Here is a 17,303-nt window from a genome sequence, read left to right as displayed (position 1 = left end):
ACCTTCCCCCAGCCCCAGTCTCACCCCCGTCCCCAGTCTCACCCCCGTCCCATTTATCTCTCCACCCCCGAGGCACTCAGCCTCATTCCTAATTCAGGGCGTTTGCCCGAAATGTCGACTCCCCTGCTCCTTGGATGCTGCCTGACCTGTTGTGCTTTTCCAGCACCACACTCTCAACTCTAATCTCCAACATCTGCAGTCCTCACTTCTGCCTACAATTTCTCCTCAACCCACTGAGCTGGATTTACCATCCCACATTTTGTAAAACACCTTTACTGCTCTTTGTGCCATTTGCTCGTCCTCCGCTAACCTTGGGTAGGTGACTAATAGCCCCACCAAAATAGGGGCCATCATGTCGTACCTAGAAGTGTGCAAGAACGACCTGCCAGATTTCTCCACTATCTTCCTTGCTGTATGGCCTTTGCCTCAACAGCAGTATCAGGATGAGGAACTCACCATGCACCCTCCCACCATATGTACTTTTGCCTTTGAGTTGACCGAGACAAGGGCACCCCACCAGTTCGAAGGGGCAACTTGTCAGCTATGGGTCACGTTCACAGTTTGTAGCACCACAGATGGACGCCATGTGATCAAACACCCAATCGTCTCTTGAGAACACTAACCGTGGCCCAGTTCTGTCTGGGCGTAAGTGCCGATGATCTGCTGGGTGTAACACGGGTGCAGCCATTTCTCTTTCTGCTCTGAAGTGCACTGATTCTCCAAGGTGGGTATGAACATACCAAAGTGGAGGTTCAAGGGTTCTACTCTGGATTCCAGACAAATTCTGTAGGGTATAATAAATACATGACACGGGATAACGAGTCACTACGTTAAACAATATTTATTGGCAATGGTGTTTTGCACACACTGTTTTGATGAACATAGCATTACATAAATGTTTACAACCAAAGTTTCAGAGGTTTCAGAAATCCATACTACAGTATTCTACATGATGATGAGAGGAAAATCATTGATCGGTTAAGGGCGCTGGGTGACGAAGAACTTTGGCAAGGTGAAGATTCATAGGATCAGCAGTAAGGTCCTTGTTGTTTCATCCAAAAGACACCTCTTCAACAATGCAGACCTTCTTCTGAGAAAACTTATACACGTAAACACCACTCATACAAAAAGAAACAAGAAACTTCAATTGTACATTTAGACTGCACCTGGAATAGTCTGAGTGTTTTGGTCTCCTTATTTCAGGTAAGATATTATTGCCAAAAGACAGATTGTAACAAATGTTCAGAGTCTTGTTCCCAGAACAGCAGAACTGCCCTTTGAAGAGAGATTGGACAAACTGGACTATGAATTCTCTGGAGTTTGGAAGAGTGAGAGGTGATCTCATTGAAATTTACAAAAAACTTTCAAGGGACAGCATAGATGCAGCAAGATGTTTCTCTGGTTGGGGAGTCTAATACCATCCTACAAAACAAAGGGAATGTCATTTTAGTCCGAGATGAGGAAAATATTTTTCACTCAAAGTGTGGTGAACATTTAGAAGTTTTCAACTCAGAAGGCCGTGAAATCTCAGTCTTTTAACAAACTCCACTTTAAATATGTTAATGCTTTATTACCAATGATGTAAAAGAGATGGTGTGTGTAAAAGTGTTTGATCAGACTAATAGTATTAAATCACAGGACAGATTCGATGGGTTGAATGGCCTACTCCTACTCATAACAGGCAGAGAATAAGACCAGGAAACTATGCCCAGTTTTCCCTTTTTTCCCCTTTAAAATACAAGTTGTGAAATAAGTGTTGATGTTCAAAGAGATCAGATTTGCTCATCTAAGGAACACAGGATGCTGGTAAGCAGGAGCAACAAGCAATCTGAAGAGCATAGGATCTGTTGGCCTTTATTACAAAGGGTTTGGAGTACAAAAATGAAGGTGGCCAGGTATAACTGAATAGGTAGTCTCTCATGAGATCATATCTAAAATACTTCGTGCAATTTAGTCTCAATATTTAAGAATGAATACACTTGCAGTGGGGGCACTAAGCACAAGTTAGCTCGATTAGTTCCGTAATGAGAGGATTATCCTATAATGAGAGGTTGAGTATTTTGGAGATCAGAAGAATGAGAGCTGATCTCATTAAAACACACAAGATTAAAACACAAAAGGGTTTGGCACAGAAGTTGTTGCTAATAATCAAGGAGTCTCAGGAGAAGAGAAAAATCATTTAGGGTAGAGATGAGGAAGTACTTCACTCCATGAGTCCTGAATCTTAGGAATTCTCCAACCCAGAAGGCTGAGAAAGCTGCATCACTGAACATATCTGAGACTCAACCATACAGGTGTTTAATCCCACAGAATTCGATATGAAGAATGGTTGAAAAAGGGAGGTTGAATCCCATGGTCAGCCTTGGTTGCATTGAATGACAGGACAGATTCAATGGGCTAAATGGTTTTCTCTTGCTGCTTTCTCCCTTGTGTTCATGTATGAAGGTTGGCTGGTCTGCACTGCTCTCAACTACAATGGAAAGTGCTTGCTTTGCAACAGATATTCTAATGATGTCCTCACTGAACTGCATCAGATATTCCTCCAAACTGAGCTACAGAATTAATATTAGTGAGTGAAACATACCAAGACTGACAAATCAGTGCCCGGAAGAATTGTATGTCACATGTATGTCACTGCCACTAAATTCAGTGGCTGCACTAAAGACAATGTTTTGGAACAGACCCAAGACCCCTTGAATTGTTCGTCTGTGTTGTCATCTCCAGAGGTGGAATTAACAATGCCAGTTTCCCTAATGTATTCTCCATCTTCTCAAACACTGCCTGCAATCCCACTGTGCTAGATACACCAAGAGGGTCCAAACATTTTGGTCTGATCAACCACTAGTTTAAACGGGCACATACACCAACAAGTCATTGCCTTCACTAATGCACATTTCTTGGTTCACTACTATGGAGCTGGCTGTTCATTTTCTGGATTTACTCCCTGATCAGCAACAGCACCACTCTTCACAAGACAGCACAACACATGAAACTAGGCCATCCAAGCAAGTGAGAAACAGATACCAGTTGGACAAGTTTTGTAAACTGACATGGTGGATATATTGTTTTTTACCTATGCTGGGTATAAAGAACAGAGGGGACCTGGATTATCAGCTGAAATACAGCCAGTAACAGAGAATGGTGGTAAGAAGAGGATCCCAAGTGCAGCAACATAACATACCTGGATTAAGCACAGCAGAGAGGCAGAGAAAACAGTTAAATTCCAAGGGCTGTTTCAACACTCTTACTTTTCTAATTAACTTATTCGATGTGAACTAGATGCAGAAAGGATGTTTTCCCTGGTTGGGGAGCCTAGACGCAGGGTCACAGTCTCAAGGCATAGGGTAGGTTGTTTAAGACTCAGAGCAGGAGAAATGTCTTCACTCAAAATGTCAATAGAATTCTCTACCACAAGAAGCTGCAGACGCCAGGCCATTGAGTATATTCAAGAGATTTATTATTAAGAATTTAAAAGCATCAAGGAACATGGAGAGAAATCAGGAAAGTGGCATTGAGATAGAGGATCGGTCATTATCATACTGAACAGTTGGGCAGGTTCAATGGGCCAAATGGCCTCTCCTGTTCCTAGCTCCTATGAGGAGGGTGCTCAAAAAGTCAGGTTTTATTGCTTTCTCTAGAGCAATCTTCTCTACAAGAAAGTAGCTTGCTATGTCATTTTAGAGGATATTTGAAAGACAACATCCACATTTCTGTGGATCTGGAATCCTAAGCCAGACCAGGTAAGGACAGCAGGTAAGGGGAGACAATGGCATGATGTAAAATGTATACTGACTAGGCTTGTGATCAAGACGACCAGCCAGGGGACATGGATTCAAATCCTACATTGGCAACTGGTGGAATTTTAATTCAGTTAAAAAAAACCTGAAATTATAAACCTAGTTTAGTGATTGTTATCATGGAAACCATTACCAGATTGTTATAAAAATCCATCTGGCCTGACCTCCATGTGACTCTAGACCCATAGATTGTGGTTGATTGTAATCTGCCCTCTGAAATGGCCTTGCACACCATTCAGTTCAAGAACAATTAGGCAAGGTCAATAAATACTGCACATGCTAAGAATTACGGTCACTGGCTCCAAAGTGCTCCCCCAATGTCACCTCAGTCACCTGTCCTGTCTTATTCCCTAAGAGTATGTCAAGTTTTACACCTTTTCTAGTAGGTACATATTTGAATCAGAAAATTTTCCTGAGCACACTTAAATTCCTCTCCATCTAAACCCTTAACACTTATGGCAGCCCCAGTCTATGTTTGGAAATTCCCTACCATAACCACCTTATTATTCTGACAGATAGCTGAGATCTTCCAAATTTGTTTCTCAATTTCCCTCTGACTATTATTGGGATTATTTTATAGCCCCCTTAAGGTGCTCATATCCCTTTCTTAATTCTCAGTTCAACCCAAATAACTTCCCAGGATGTATTTTGGGAAATAAAAACACAGAGAATATAGTTGGAGTCTTAACACAGCCATATCCTTGGGCATTTTTCACATCAGAATACCCCTACACTTAAATGCAACGTGGAGGTGATAAGGTGAAAGACTATTTTAAAAATGGCTCTAAAACACACAATGAGTTTGTTGACCAAGTGTACCCATTTTGTTTGCAGGTTAACAAATGATGAATGAGAAACCCTGAAGACCCAACTTCTCTAGCAGTGTCAGTGTTAAAAAGTTATGTGCTCCATCACAAGGTTATACATGACGCAGGTGACCCAACAGCCCAGGGCATTGCCCTTTGATCCAAGTCCAATATCAGCAAGTAGACAAACAGTATGACACTGATATCAACTATATCAGAGCCAGAAAGTCACATGCAGGAAAATTTTTATCCCCATTACATAAACACAGTGGCAATGAAATTATCCCCACTGTTATTGTTCAGTTAGTTCAGGAGTTGTCTCATCTGCAAGAGTGTACTTGTAATATAAAGGTGCCAAAGAAAGGTAACATTCCACTAAAACAAACCATAAAAATAAAATTGACACCTTACCCCCTCATCTCCAATCTTAGCCCACATAAGGACCACATTAATTAACAACACTGAAATAATGTGCCAAGTCAAGGGAGCCACCTAGCATGCTGTGCAGTTCTCACACAACCTTCCTGCCATATTAAATACAAAATGTGCTGCAGACCACAGCAGGTCAGGCAGCATTCACATTGAGAAAGCAAGCGAACATTTCAAATCTGGATGACTTTTCATCCTAACGTATTGTGGTAACATTTCAAAACTTCATTGGTTGCAATAGATTTCAGATATCCTGAACTCAAAGACATTTCAGAAACACACTTGTCTTTTCTTTAAGTATCTAAATGCATTTCACACACAATTTATTATCTCCCTTTCTCTCCTTCTATCCAGTCATTTCAACACTCTCCTTCACTATTTAAAGCAGAAACAAGCAGGCCTGCTCACCTGATGAGGTGCAGTTTATACTCCATACCATTTTCCTCCAGCTCTATTTCATCTCAGCCCAGCAACAAACCTGCTAGTCCTTTCTCCCTCATTTACGTATCAAGTTTCTCCATAAATACTTCTTTGCTATTCTCCTCCTATTGGACAGTGGATTCCATATTCAAACCATTTCTGAGTAAATGTGTTTTTCATGAATTCCTCACCGAATTTATAAATTAATCACTATCTTCAATTTACCTCCAGTTTCAGATTCATCCACAAGCACAAAGCTTTCCTGGTCATAGGGGTTTAATCCAATGGAAATGGTTATTCTCTAGGTCAAAGAGCAATTATTTATAGGGCTTTACATACAGACTATGCTGGCATTTACTTTTTTTAATTGTTCATTCATGGGATCTGGATATCGCTGAGTGAGCCACCATTTATTGCCCACGTCAGTTGCCTTGGAAAAAGGTGGTGGTGAGCTGCCTTCTTGAACCATTGTAGTCCATGTCGTGAGAAGAAATGGTGATATATTTCCAACTCAGGACAGTGTGGGAATTGGAGGAGAATTTGCAGGTGGTGGTGTTCCTATGTATCTGCTTTCCTTACCGTGACAAAGTTTGCAAATGCAATGTTGCAACCCAGTGCCATGTGACATCATAGGATATGAAAATAAGAATCTAACCTTCAAAATCCCCCTAGGTTCTCCCTTTCCTCTCTCTAATCTCTGCGAGTCCCATAACCCTCCAAGGTATCAGTGTTCCTCAAACTCTGGTCTCTTCTACTTCCCAAACTTAATCATAAACTCTAGAATTGCCTCACTTCTTCACCTTGTTCTTCTCCTTTAAGCCACTCCTTAAAAACTTATCACTTTCACCAAACTTTCAGTCAGATGACTTATTTGACTTTGTTTTGTAACATTCACACGAAGGTTTCATTATATTTACATAGGTTTGATTAGATTAGATTCCCTACAGTGTGGAAACAGGCCCTTTGGCCCAACAAGTCCACACAAGAGGAACCCACACAGACCCATTTCCCTCTGACTAATGCACCTAACATTATGGGCAATTTAGACTGCGGCTAACTACTGTGCCACCGTGCCGCCCATTTAGCATGGCCAGTCCGCCTGACCTGCACATCTTTGGGCAGTGGGTCCATTTAGCATGACCAATTCACCTGGCCTGCAGGATGAAACCAGAGCACCCAGAGAAAACCCATGCAGGCACGTGGAAAACGTGAAAACTCCATACGGAGTTGCCAGAGGCTGGAATAAAATTCAGGTTCCTGGTGCTGTGAGGCAGCAGTGCGAACCGTGAGCCACCTGGGACAAAATTTGGGACAAAATTAACAATGATGCATTATAACTTAGATACAAAGTTGGATGAGTGACAGGATTAGACAGTAATGATTTATGTGATTTTTTCAGGTTGAAGAAAGGTTTATAATGGCATTCCCCAAGGGTCAGATTTGAAATCTTTGTTTTTCCTGATATGGTTCTATATGTACATGATCTAGACATGGTGTACAGTGCACAACTTCAAAATTTGCAAATAATGTAAAACTTGGAAACATTGTAATCTATGAGCAGGACAGTGTAGAACTGCAAGGAGATGCAAGTTTGTAGAATGGATGGAAACTTGTAATAGGTCACTAGTTTAGCCTCAACTGACATACTGTGTACATTTCTGGGCAGCAAACATTAGGATCTTAAAGAATTGAAGAGTACAGAAATATTTACGAGAACGATTCCAGGAAATTCAGATACGAAGACAGATCAGAGTGTTATGATGCCCATTTAACATCTGTTAATGAATCAAACAGAATTTTTTAAAAATCTGATCAGAAAATAAACTTGTTAAAACATATTAAAAACAAAATAACATCAACTCTAAAAGGGAATCAAAAGGTTAGTCCGGGGTTCCCCAATATATGACCATTGACTTACTATTGCTCTTAAGTATAAATGGGATCCTAGACAGGATGTAATTTTAAAGACCCTGACATATGGACAATGCTTCTACCAATGCATGCTTTCTATTTTCCTGCATTCTACCCTGACTAGCGTACAAACCAGGAGAAAGTGGGGACTGCAGATGCTGGAGATCAGAGTTAAAATGTGTGGCGCTGTAAAAGCACAGATCAGGCAGCGTCTGAGGAGCAGGAGAGTCAACGTTTCAGGCATAAGCCCTCCATCAGGAATGTGTACCAACAGCATACAAATCAACTTGTTAAACAACTGAGGAACAGAACATATTTGCAACCCACAGACTGCCTGCATCAACGTGCAGACAGCCTGCCTTGTTTGGCAATGGAACTAATAAAGGAGGTATTAGCTTGGTAAGCATGTGGAAACATCGTTAAAACAAGAAAGAAAAATAGAGAACAAACAAAGTGTTGTTTTGTGAAGTTATTTGAATCAATGTTGCTAGCAAGACTCCGCAGAGATCATGGGATGTGGAGGAGAGGATCGGCAAAACGATTCTGGGTAGGAGTGAAAGGAACAGGGTGGTCATTATGGGGGACTTTCACTTCCCCAACATTGACTAGAAATGCTAAAACTCTAGTATGTCAGATGGATTAGTTTTTGCCCAATATGTGCAGGTGGGTTTCCTGACACAGTATGTCGAAGGGCCGACAAGAGGGGAGGCGACGCTGGATCTGGTGCTTGGTGTTTGACTTAGTGGTAGGTGGGCACTTTGGACAGAATGACCATAATTTGGTTACATTTAGTTTAATGATGGAAAGGGATAGATACATGCCACGGGGCAAGAGTTATCGATGGAGCATGGGCAATTATAATGCGATTAGGCAAGACTTAGGATGCATAGAACAGGGCAGCAAAATGCAGGGGATGGGGACAATCGAAATGTGGAGCTGGTTTAGGGAACAGATACAGCATGTCCTTGATAGGTATGTCCCTGTCAGGTAGGGAGGAAGTGATAAGGTAAGGGAATCGTGGCTTACTACAGAAATTGCATCTCTTGTTAAGCGGAAGGAGGCAGCTTATGTGACCATGAGACGAGATGGTTCAGATGAGGCGATGGAGAGTTACAGATCAGCTAGGAAGGAATTAAAGAGAGTTAAGAGCAGCAAAGAGAGGACACGAGCAGTCTTTAGCAAGTAAAATAAAGGAGAACCCTAAAGATTACTATAGGTATGAGAGGAATAAAAGAATGACTAGGGGAGGAATAGGACCAGTCAAAGACAAGAGCGGGAAGTGTGGATCCTGTGGAGAGGTGCTAAATGAATATTTCTCATCTGTTTTCACTCAGGAAAAGGAGAAGAAGAATGGGATGAGATATTTGACTAGAAAGGATCGAGGTTAGTAAGGAAGAGGTGTAATCAATTCTAGGAGTGAAAGTAGGCAAGTCACCTGGGCCAGATGGGATTTATCAGAGGATTCTCTGGGAAGCTAGCGAGGTGGTGTTGGAGCCTTTGGCTTGATCTTTGAGTTGTCATTGTCTACAGGTTTAGTACCACGGGACTGGAGGATTGCAAATGTTGTGCCCTTGTTCAAGGGCAGGAGAGATGACCCAGGTAATTATAGACCAGTGAGCCTTACTTCTGTTGTCGGAAAGGATTATAAGAGATAGGATTTATAATCAGCTAACAAGCAACAATTCAGATAGTCAACATGGTTTCGTCAAGGGCAGGTCATGTCTCACAAACCTCAGTTTTTTGAGAAGGTGACCAAGCATGTGGATGAGGGTAGGGCAGTTGATGTGGTATACATGGACTTCAGTAAAGCCTTTGATAAGGTTCCACATGGTAGGCTATTGGAGAAAACGAAGAGGCATGAGATTGAGGGTGAGTTAGCAGTTTGGATTAGAAATTGCCTTTCTGTAAGGAGGCAACAAGCGTTGGTTGATGGAAAATATTCAGCCTGGAGTCGGGTAACTAATGGTGTGCCACAAGGATCTGTTTTAGGACCACTGCTGTTTTGTCATTTTTATAAGTGACTTAAATGCAGGCATAGGTGGATGGGTTAGAAGTTTGCAGTTGACACTAAAGTCAGTGGAGTAGTGGACAGTTTGGAAGAATGTTACAGGTTGCAGGGGGACTTGGATAAACTGCAGAATTGGGCTGAGAGGTGGCAAATGGAGTTCAATGCAGCTAAATGTGAGGTGATTCACTTTGGGAAGAATAACAGGAAGGCAGGATACTGGGTCAACAGAAAGATTCTTGGTGGTGTGGATGTGCAGAGAGGGATCTTGGAGTCCATGTACATAGATTTCTGAATGTTGCCACCCAGGTTGATAGTGCTGTTAAGGCGACATATGGTGTTAGGTTTTATTGGTAGAGGGATTGAGTTCTGGAGCCGTGATGTCATGCTGCAACTATACAAAATATTAGTGCGGCCGCACTTGGAATATTGTGTACAGTTCTGGTCGACCCATTACAGGAAGGACCTAGAAGCAATGGAAAAGTTGCACAGGAGATTTACCAGGATGATGCCTGGTCTGGAGGGAAGCTCTTATGAGGAAAAGCTGAGAGACTTGGGTCTATTCTCATTGGAAAGAAGGCAGCTGAGAGGGGATTTGATAGAAACATACAAGAGGATCAGATAGGGTAGACAGAGAAAGTCTTTTTCCTCGGATGATGATGTCAGCTTGTACAAAGGGGCATAGCTACAAATAGAGGGGTGATAGGTTTAAAACAGGCATCAGATGCAGATTCTTTACTCAGAGTCATGAGGGCATGGAATGCCCTGCTTGTCAATGTAGTTAACTCAGTCACATTGGGGGCATTTAAACAGTCCTTGGATAAGGACATGGATGATGATGGGCTAGTGTAGGGGGATGGGCTTCGCTTAGTTCACAGGTCAGCCCAACACTGAGGGCCGAAGGGCCTGTTCTGCATTGTATAGTTCTATGTAAAGCGTCTAAGCAGAAGATTAGGTGCTTTTCCCCAAGCTTGGGTTGTGCTTCATTGGAACACTGCAACAAGCCCAAGACAGAAATATTAGCACAGTGGTTAACTGAAACTGCGTGCACCTGGGAGGTCTGGGTCATTCCTACAGACAGAAAGGAGGCGTTTGAACAATGTCTGTAGAAAATCCATTCTCTTTAAAAGTTAAAAATCACCCAACACCAGTTTATAATCCAACAGGTTTATTTGGAAGTACAAGGTTTCAGAGCGCTGCTCCTTTGTCAGGTAGCTAGTCTTTAACTTTGTCCACCCCAGTCCAACACTGGAACCTCCACATCATTCTCTTTAAAGCCTCATTGTTCCATTTGTAACAGCTAGTTCCACATTCCCAAAATTCTGTGCTAAGAAATTCCTCCTAACACAGATTTATGCTCTTCTAATACTATCTTGTCTTCCCCTTCCTTTGCAGCTTTCTAAAGGGAACACTCATTCTTTGATAATTTGGTTCACTCTTCAACCACTGTAACACCTCTCCCATATCCAACAGCAAACTTTCCAGAGACGACTTTTACCTCACCCCTCCTAACAGCCCAAGGTCCCTCACATTCCTCCCAAGCGAAAGAATGAGTTACTTGTTTTCCTTTTAATTTGTTACAGTGTATTAGCTACAAGAGGAGGCCTGAACATTGAATCAAACGAGAACATTGTGACCCCCAAACTTCCAGGGCGACTTGCAATTTAAATTCTCTGCCCCAATCCCTTGTCATCCAAATAAAAATTAATTTTAAAAAATTGACTTTTTCTGGCCTGGTGAGTCACAACTCCATGGTAGGTGCAAACCTTCTGGTCCTCAGGTCCACTGCTATGTCACAAATGCCTCCAATGCAGATCAAGGTAAGCCCAAGAAACAAGCTTTAATTAGGCAATTTGGAAAAAAATCTGTCCCACAGAGGAGATTCTGAAAGACACCAGGATCATATTAGCGCGCGCGCGCCCGAGAGAGAGAGAGACAGGGGGCGCGCGAGAGGGAGAGAGAGACAGGGGGCGTGCGAGAGGGAGAGAGAGACAGGGGGCGCGCCCTTGGGTCTTAGTCTCTCATACCAATGGAAACATCTGTCCAACATCCATTCTGTCCAAGCCATTCAGTATTCTCTAAGTTTCAATTAGATTCCCCCTCATCCTTCTAAACTCCATCGAGTATAATCCCACAGTCCTCAAAGGTTCCTCATATGTTAAGCTTTTCATTCCTGCGCGAGAGAGAGGGGGCGCTAGAGAGAGAGTGTGCGCGAGAGCGAGAGAATGCGCGCGAGAGCGAGAGAGTGCGCGCGCGAGAGCGAGAGAGTGCGCGCGCGAGAGCGAGAGAGTGCGCGCGCGAGAGCGAGAGAGTGCGCGCGCGAGAGCGAGAGAGTGCGCGCGCGAGAGCGAGCGAGTGCGCGCGCGAGAGCGAGCGCGAGAGCGGGAGAGTGCGCGCGCGAGAGCGACCGAGTGCGTGCGCGAGAGCGACCGAGTGCGTGCGCGAGAGCGACCGAGTGCGTGCGCGAGAGCGACCGAGTGCGCGCGCGAGAGCGACCGAGTGCGCGCGTGAGAGTGACCGAGTGTGCGCGCGAGAGTGACCGAGTGTGCGCGCGAGAGTGAGCGCGAGAGCGAGCGTGCGCGCGAGAGCGAGCGAGTGTGCGCGCGAGAGCGAGCGAGTGTGCGAGAGCGAGCAAGTGTGCACGCGAGAGCGAGCGAGTGTGCGAGAGCGAGAGCGAGCGAGTGTGCGAGAGCGAGCGAGTGTGCGCGCGAGAGCGAGCGAGTGTGCGCGCGAGAGCGAGCGAGTGCGAGATAGAGCGCGCGGGCCGAGAGGGAGATTTATACACAAATTTGTATTGTATTTGTGGCTTCACAATTACTTGTAATAGCTTCAGGGGTTATGTGCTGACATAGAATTGAAATTAGGCAGCCCATTTCATTGAGTAAATAGCTAACCTTTGGGTGAATTTCCAAGATGGTGGTCATTGGAGGGCCTTAAAATTATAGGCTGAATATAAAGAACAACTGTTTGAAGTGATATCTACCATCGTCGAAACCATAAGGTCAGCAATACTGACACTATTTAAAAAACCTTCACAATTGATAAATTTGGCTTTGCAATTGAGAATTTTGCAGTTGTAAGAGGAGATGTGTAGATAAAGCACATTACTTCTTGAGGGACTTGCCCATCTCCATTAAACAAAAGCAACAAGATCACTCCGTTGATCTTGTAGCCAAAAACATTAACCAAGTTTCAAGATGAATTTAACTCTTTGAAGAGAATTCTCAGTGTAATGTTCAGTTCAGAGAAAGACAAAAGGGGGTTTTATAGACCATGAGACATAGGAACAGAAATGAGGCCACTCAGCCCAGAGTCTGCTCTGCCATTCAATCAGGGCTGATATGTTTCTCAACCCCATTCCACTGCTTTCTCACCACAAGCCTTGATCCACTTGTCAATCAAGAACCTATCTGTCTCAGTCTTAAATATATTCAATGACCTGGCATCCACAGCCTTCTGTGGAAGTGAATTCCGTACATTCACCACTCTCTGGCTGAAAAAATTTCTCCTTATTTCCATTCTGAAAGGTCTTCCTTTTACTCTAAGGCTGCACCCTCGGGTCTTAGTCTCTCATACCAATGGAAACATCTGCCCAACATCCATTCTGTCCAGGCCATTCAGTATTCTCTAAGTTTCAATTAGATTCCCCCTCATCCTTCTAAGCTCCATCGAGTATAATCCCACAGTCCTCAAAGGTTCCTCATATGTTAAGCTTTTCATTCCTGGAACCATTCATGTGAATCTCCTCTGAACCTGCTCCAGGGCCAATATATCCTTCCTGAGATGTGGGGCCCAAAACTGTGGTCTGACAAGAGCATTACAGAGCCTCAGAAGTACATCCCAACTTTTATATTCAGGTCCTCTCAAAATAAATGCCAACATTGCATTTGTCTTCCTAACTACTGGCTCAACATGCAAGTTTAACTAGAGAAATTCCTGGGCTAGAACTCCCATATCTCTTTACGCTTCACACTTCTGATTTTGAGGCAGCAGTGCTAACCACTGGGCCACCGTGCCGCCCACTACTGGCTCAACATGCAAGTTTAACTAGAGAAATTCCTGGGCTAGAACTCCCATATCTCTTTACGCTTCACACTTCTGATTTTCTCCCCATTTAGGAAATAGCCCAAGCCTCTCTTCTTCCTACCAAACTGCAGGACCTCACACTTTCCCATGTTGTACTCCATCTGCCACTTCTTTGCCCACTCTCCTAACCTGTCCATATCCTTCTGCAGCATCCTCAATACTACCTGTCCTTCAACCTATCTTCAAATTTTCTGCAAACAGAGTCATAGAGATGTACAGCACGGAAACAGACTCTTCGATCCAACCCGTCCATGCCGACCAGATATCCCAACCCAATCTAGTCCCACTTGCCAGCACCCAGCCCATATCCCTCCAAACCCTTCCTATTCATATACCCATCCAAATGCCTCTTAAATGTTGCAATCGTACCAGCCTCCACCACTTCCTCTGGCAGCTTATTCCATACACATATCACTCTCAGTGTGAAAAGGTTGCCCCTTAGGTCTCTTTTATATCTTTCCCCTCTCACCCTAAATCTATACCCTCTAGTTCTGGACTCCCCGACCCCAGGGAAAAGACTTTGTCTATTTATCCTATCCATGCTCCTCATAATTTTATAAACCTCTAAGGTCACCCCTCAGCCTCCGACACTCCAGGGAAAACAGTCCCAGCCTGCTCAGCCTCTCCCAGTAGCTCACATCCTCCAACTCTGGCAACATCCTTGTAAATCTTTTCTGAATCCTTTCAAGTTTCACAACATCTTTCTGATGGGATGGAGACCAGAACTGCACGCAATATTCCAACAGTGGCCTAACCAAGGTCCTGTACAGCTGCAACATGACCTCCCGACTCCTGTACTCAATACTCTGACCAATAAAGGAAAGCATACCAAACGCCTTCTTCACTATCCTATCTACCTGGACTCTACTTTCAAGGATCTATGAACCTGCACTCCAAGGTCTCTTTGTTCAGCAACACTCCCTAGGACCTTATTACTAAGTGTATAAGTCCTGCTAAGATTTGCTTTCCCTAAATGCAGCACCACGCATTTATTAGCCAGAATGCCCTCAGTTCCTTCATCTAGATCATTAATGTATAAAGTGAAAAGTTGTGGTCCCAACACTGACCTTTGCGGGACACCATTTGTCACCAGCTGCCATCCTGAGAAAGACCCTTTTAGCCTTACTCTCTGCTTTCAACAGCCTTGGGGCCAACTACGCTAGAATAAAACCTGTCCAGTTGAGGATTTTAGCGTAGGTTTTACTTAGTCAGGTTTTAAAAAATGATGTAAAATGATTTACTTGTTATATTGGGCCACTTGCCTGAGGTTCTACCTACTTGCAGTAGTTTCAGGCATTCTGATCACCATAGCCTGCCTAAGGTGGAGGGGATGAAAATGGCAGTGAAGATTTCAAGATGGCTAAGCTATGACAAAGGTGATGAAAACAAATTGACAAAATCATAATCAGTGCAGCAACAAAACTGTTCAATATGCCTGGGCATGAAAACAGTCTCATCTGTCATTAAAAGTCAAAGCTTGGGCCTGAATCTGTCCTAATACCATCTTGCATTTTCACTGGTCAGTTCTGCATTCTTCAATATTAAGCTTTGAACTTCTACGATTGAGATTTGGATACAGTCAAGAATATTAACTGAATGCTGCTGTGGGAAAGCTAGTTTTAATAATAATACATAGAGACCGGAAAATTTTGACTTTGATCATCCAATCGTTATATAAAAGACCTTAATCGATCTAAAGGAAGTAAAATTAATCTAAAATGGATGCCACAGTCACTTGAACATATATTGAGACAACCTAAGACCCATGTGAATAAAACTAAACTACATGGCACTTAAAATTACCATTTTTTTAATGCAAGAGCTCAAAACAGGAAACAAAATCAGCTTTATGAAGTTTGCCATTTAATTCACATATGATGTCACTTTTGGGAGATTAACCAGCAGGCAAGCCTTTCATCACCTTGGAAAGAAAATGGAGCAGATTCTAGAATACACACTGAAGAACATTCCAGCACCTGTTTCTGAATAGAAGAGTAGAGAATGTTGAGGAAACTTAAAAAAACATACATGAGGCCATGGCTGAAGGAACACATAGATCTTGGAAAGTTTAGGGTTCAAGGAATTTGCAGAATTAGATTTAGGTGAGGCATTAAGAGATCTGAACACAAGGTTTAAATGACTCATTAAATCAATGTATGCCTGTGAGAGCACAGGTGTAATGGGTCTCCCAAACTAGTGGATAAAACACTGAATTATTGCTTTCAAATCACTTACTGAGATCTTGCATTGATTACTTTCTCACAGGGTCAATTAACTGGCTGAAAGCAGAACAAGGATTTTCAATCAAACTTTGGTTCAATAATATTAGCAACACCAGAATTGTAATTAGAAGATCATAGCAATACTTAACAGCAGCACCTTTGATTCAAGGTGATCACCAAAGAAACTGCGTGCTCCCAAACATACAAGATCCATGAGTGACATAGCCATCTGCAACTGTTGAAGGAGATGGACTCCTATCTGAGCTGGAAGTGAGTTTAATGAATGGTTCGACTCTAGATTTTATACAATTATTCACAATGCTCACTTTAATTCCAAACAGAAGTTACTTTAATCAAACTGGTTTACCTGGGGACATAGCCAGCACGATGATTGGCACTGCTGAGTTACAGTGCCAGGGACCTGGGTGACTGACTGTGGGAGTCTCAGTGTTTCCGTGAGTTTCTGCTGGGAGCTCCAGTTTCCTCTCAGTCCAAAGATGTGCAGGTTAGCCAGATTGGCTATGCTAAATTGCCTAGACTTTCCAGGGATTTGTAGGGTAGGTGGATTAGTCATGGGAAATGCAGGGTTTCAGCAATAGGGTGGGGAGGTGTGTCTGCATTGGCTGCTCTTCCCAGAGTTAGTGCAGAGTTGATGGGCCAAATGGCCTCTATGTGCACAGTAGAGCTTCTATGATATGAGTGGCTATGATACGAGTGGCTTAGTCCTCAGACATCTCCATTTCTCTTACCGATCAAAGGTTTGACATAACACACATGGACTGCAGCCAATCTCCATGACCAAGTACAAACTAGTAAAATTTGACATGTTACAGAACTCAGGGTTACTGAGAACTTACTTAATCATTAACTGAAACAATAGTTAACTGCTTTGCAACTACTCAAACAGCAGTTATGAAGAATTATTGAGTTCAAAACAATCTCTTGCAATATGCTGCCAGACTTAATGACTTTCTCCAGCATCCTGAGTTATATGACAGTATAACTATTATATGACAGTAATCATCTATGGTACAATACACTGGAGTGTCAATTTAGCTACTAAGGTTGCTTATTTTGTCACTAACTCTTTCTCAAGAGGCAGGGACTCTTAGCAAATAACTGCACATCCAAAATGACAGTGCTGGTCCCTTGGTAAAGTAGACACCGGCTTAATATTGTAAGCTGTGAAGGACATTCATTATAACACGTAGGCAGATCCTGAAGAGCATATGAACTGAGACCTTGGAGAACAGCAATTAGCCATTCAGCCTCTTCAGCCATTCAATTACTCTGGCTCACTAATGTCCTTTAGGAAAGGAAACTGCTATCTTTACCTGGTCTGGCCCAGGTGACTCCAGATCCACAGCAATGTGGTTGACTGTTAACTACTCACTGGGCAATAAACGCTGACCTAGCCAGTGACGCCCTCTTCCTATGAATGAACTAAAGAAAAAGGTTTTAACTATCTCCATTACTTATATCAGCTTTCAATTCCAAATTTATTAATGAAATCTACTGTCGCTGTGGTGGAAATTGAACCCACAATCCCAGAGGCTTTAACTGCTGGATTTCTAGTCCAGTCACATTATCATTACCCCACCAGCTCCCACATGACTAACAAGCATAC

At 43.0% G+C, this 17,303-nt stretch overlaps 1 protein-coding gene and 1 long non-coding RNA gene across 4 annotated transcripts in view; both read right to left on the bottom strand.

Annotated features, from left to right (window-relative positions):
• acox1 (acyl-CoA oxidase 1, palmitoyl) overlaps nucleotides 1-17,303 on the bottom strand; it is a 61,035-nt gene that overhangs the window by 33,095 nt on the left and 10,637 nt on the right. For 2 of the 3 annotated variants that reach the window (XM_043714324.1, XM_043714326.1), the window contains one exon: nucleotides 624-784. The exons of the other annotated variant lie outside the window; for it this stretch is intronic. In XM_043714324.1, the coding sequence (XP_043570259.1) occupies nucleotides 624-784 (161 nt within the window). The remainder of the gene's footprint in view (nucleotides 1-623; nucleotides 785-17,303) is intronic. 3 annotated transcript variants of the gene reach the window in all.
• LOC122561980 lies at nucleotides 827-17,297 on the bottom strand. The gene is made up of 2 exons (XR_006315181.1): nucleotides 15,834-17,297; nucleotides 827-1,422 (listed from the first exon to the last, which is right to left on the bottom strand). It is a non-coding gene; the product is annotated as an uncharacterized LOC122561980 (long non-coding RNA).

The sequence above is a fragment of the Chiloscyllium plagiosum genome, chromosome 24, assembly GCF_004010195.1.
Source record: "Chiloscyllium plagiosum isolate BGI_BamShark_2017 chromosome 24, ASM401019v2, whole genome shotgun sequence".
Taxonomy (NCBI): domain Eukaryota; kingdom Metazoa; phylum Chordata; class Chondrichthyes; order Orectolobiformes; family Hemiscylliidae; genus Chiloscyllium; species Chiloscyllium plagiosum.
The sequence above is the reverse complement of the archived record's forward strand: the minus strand, read 5'-3'. Positions and strand labels throughout refer to the sequence as shown.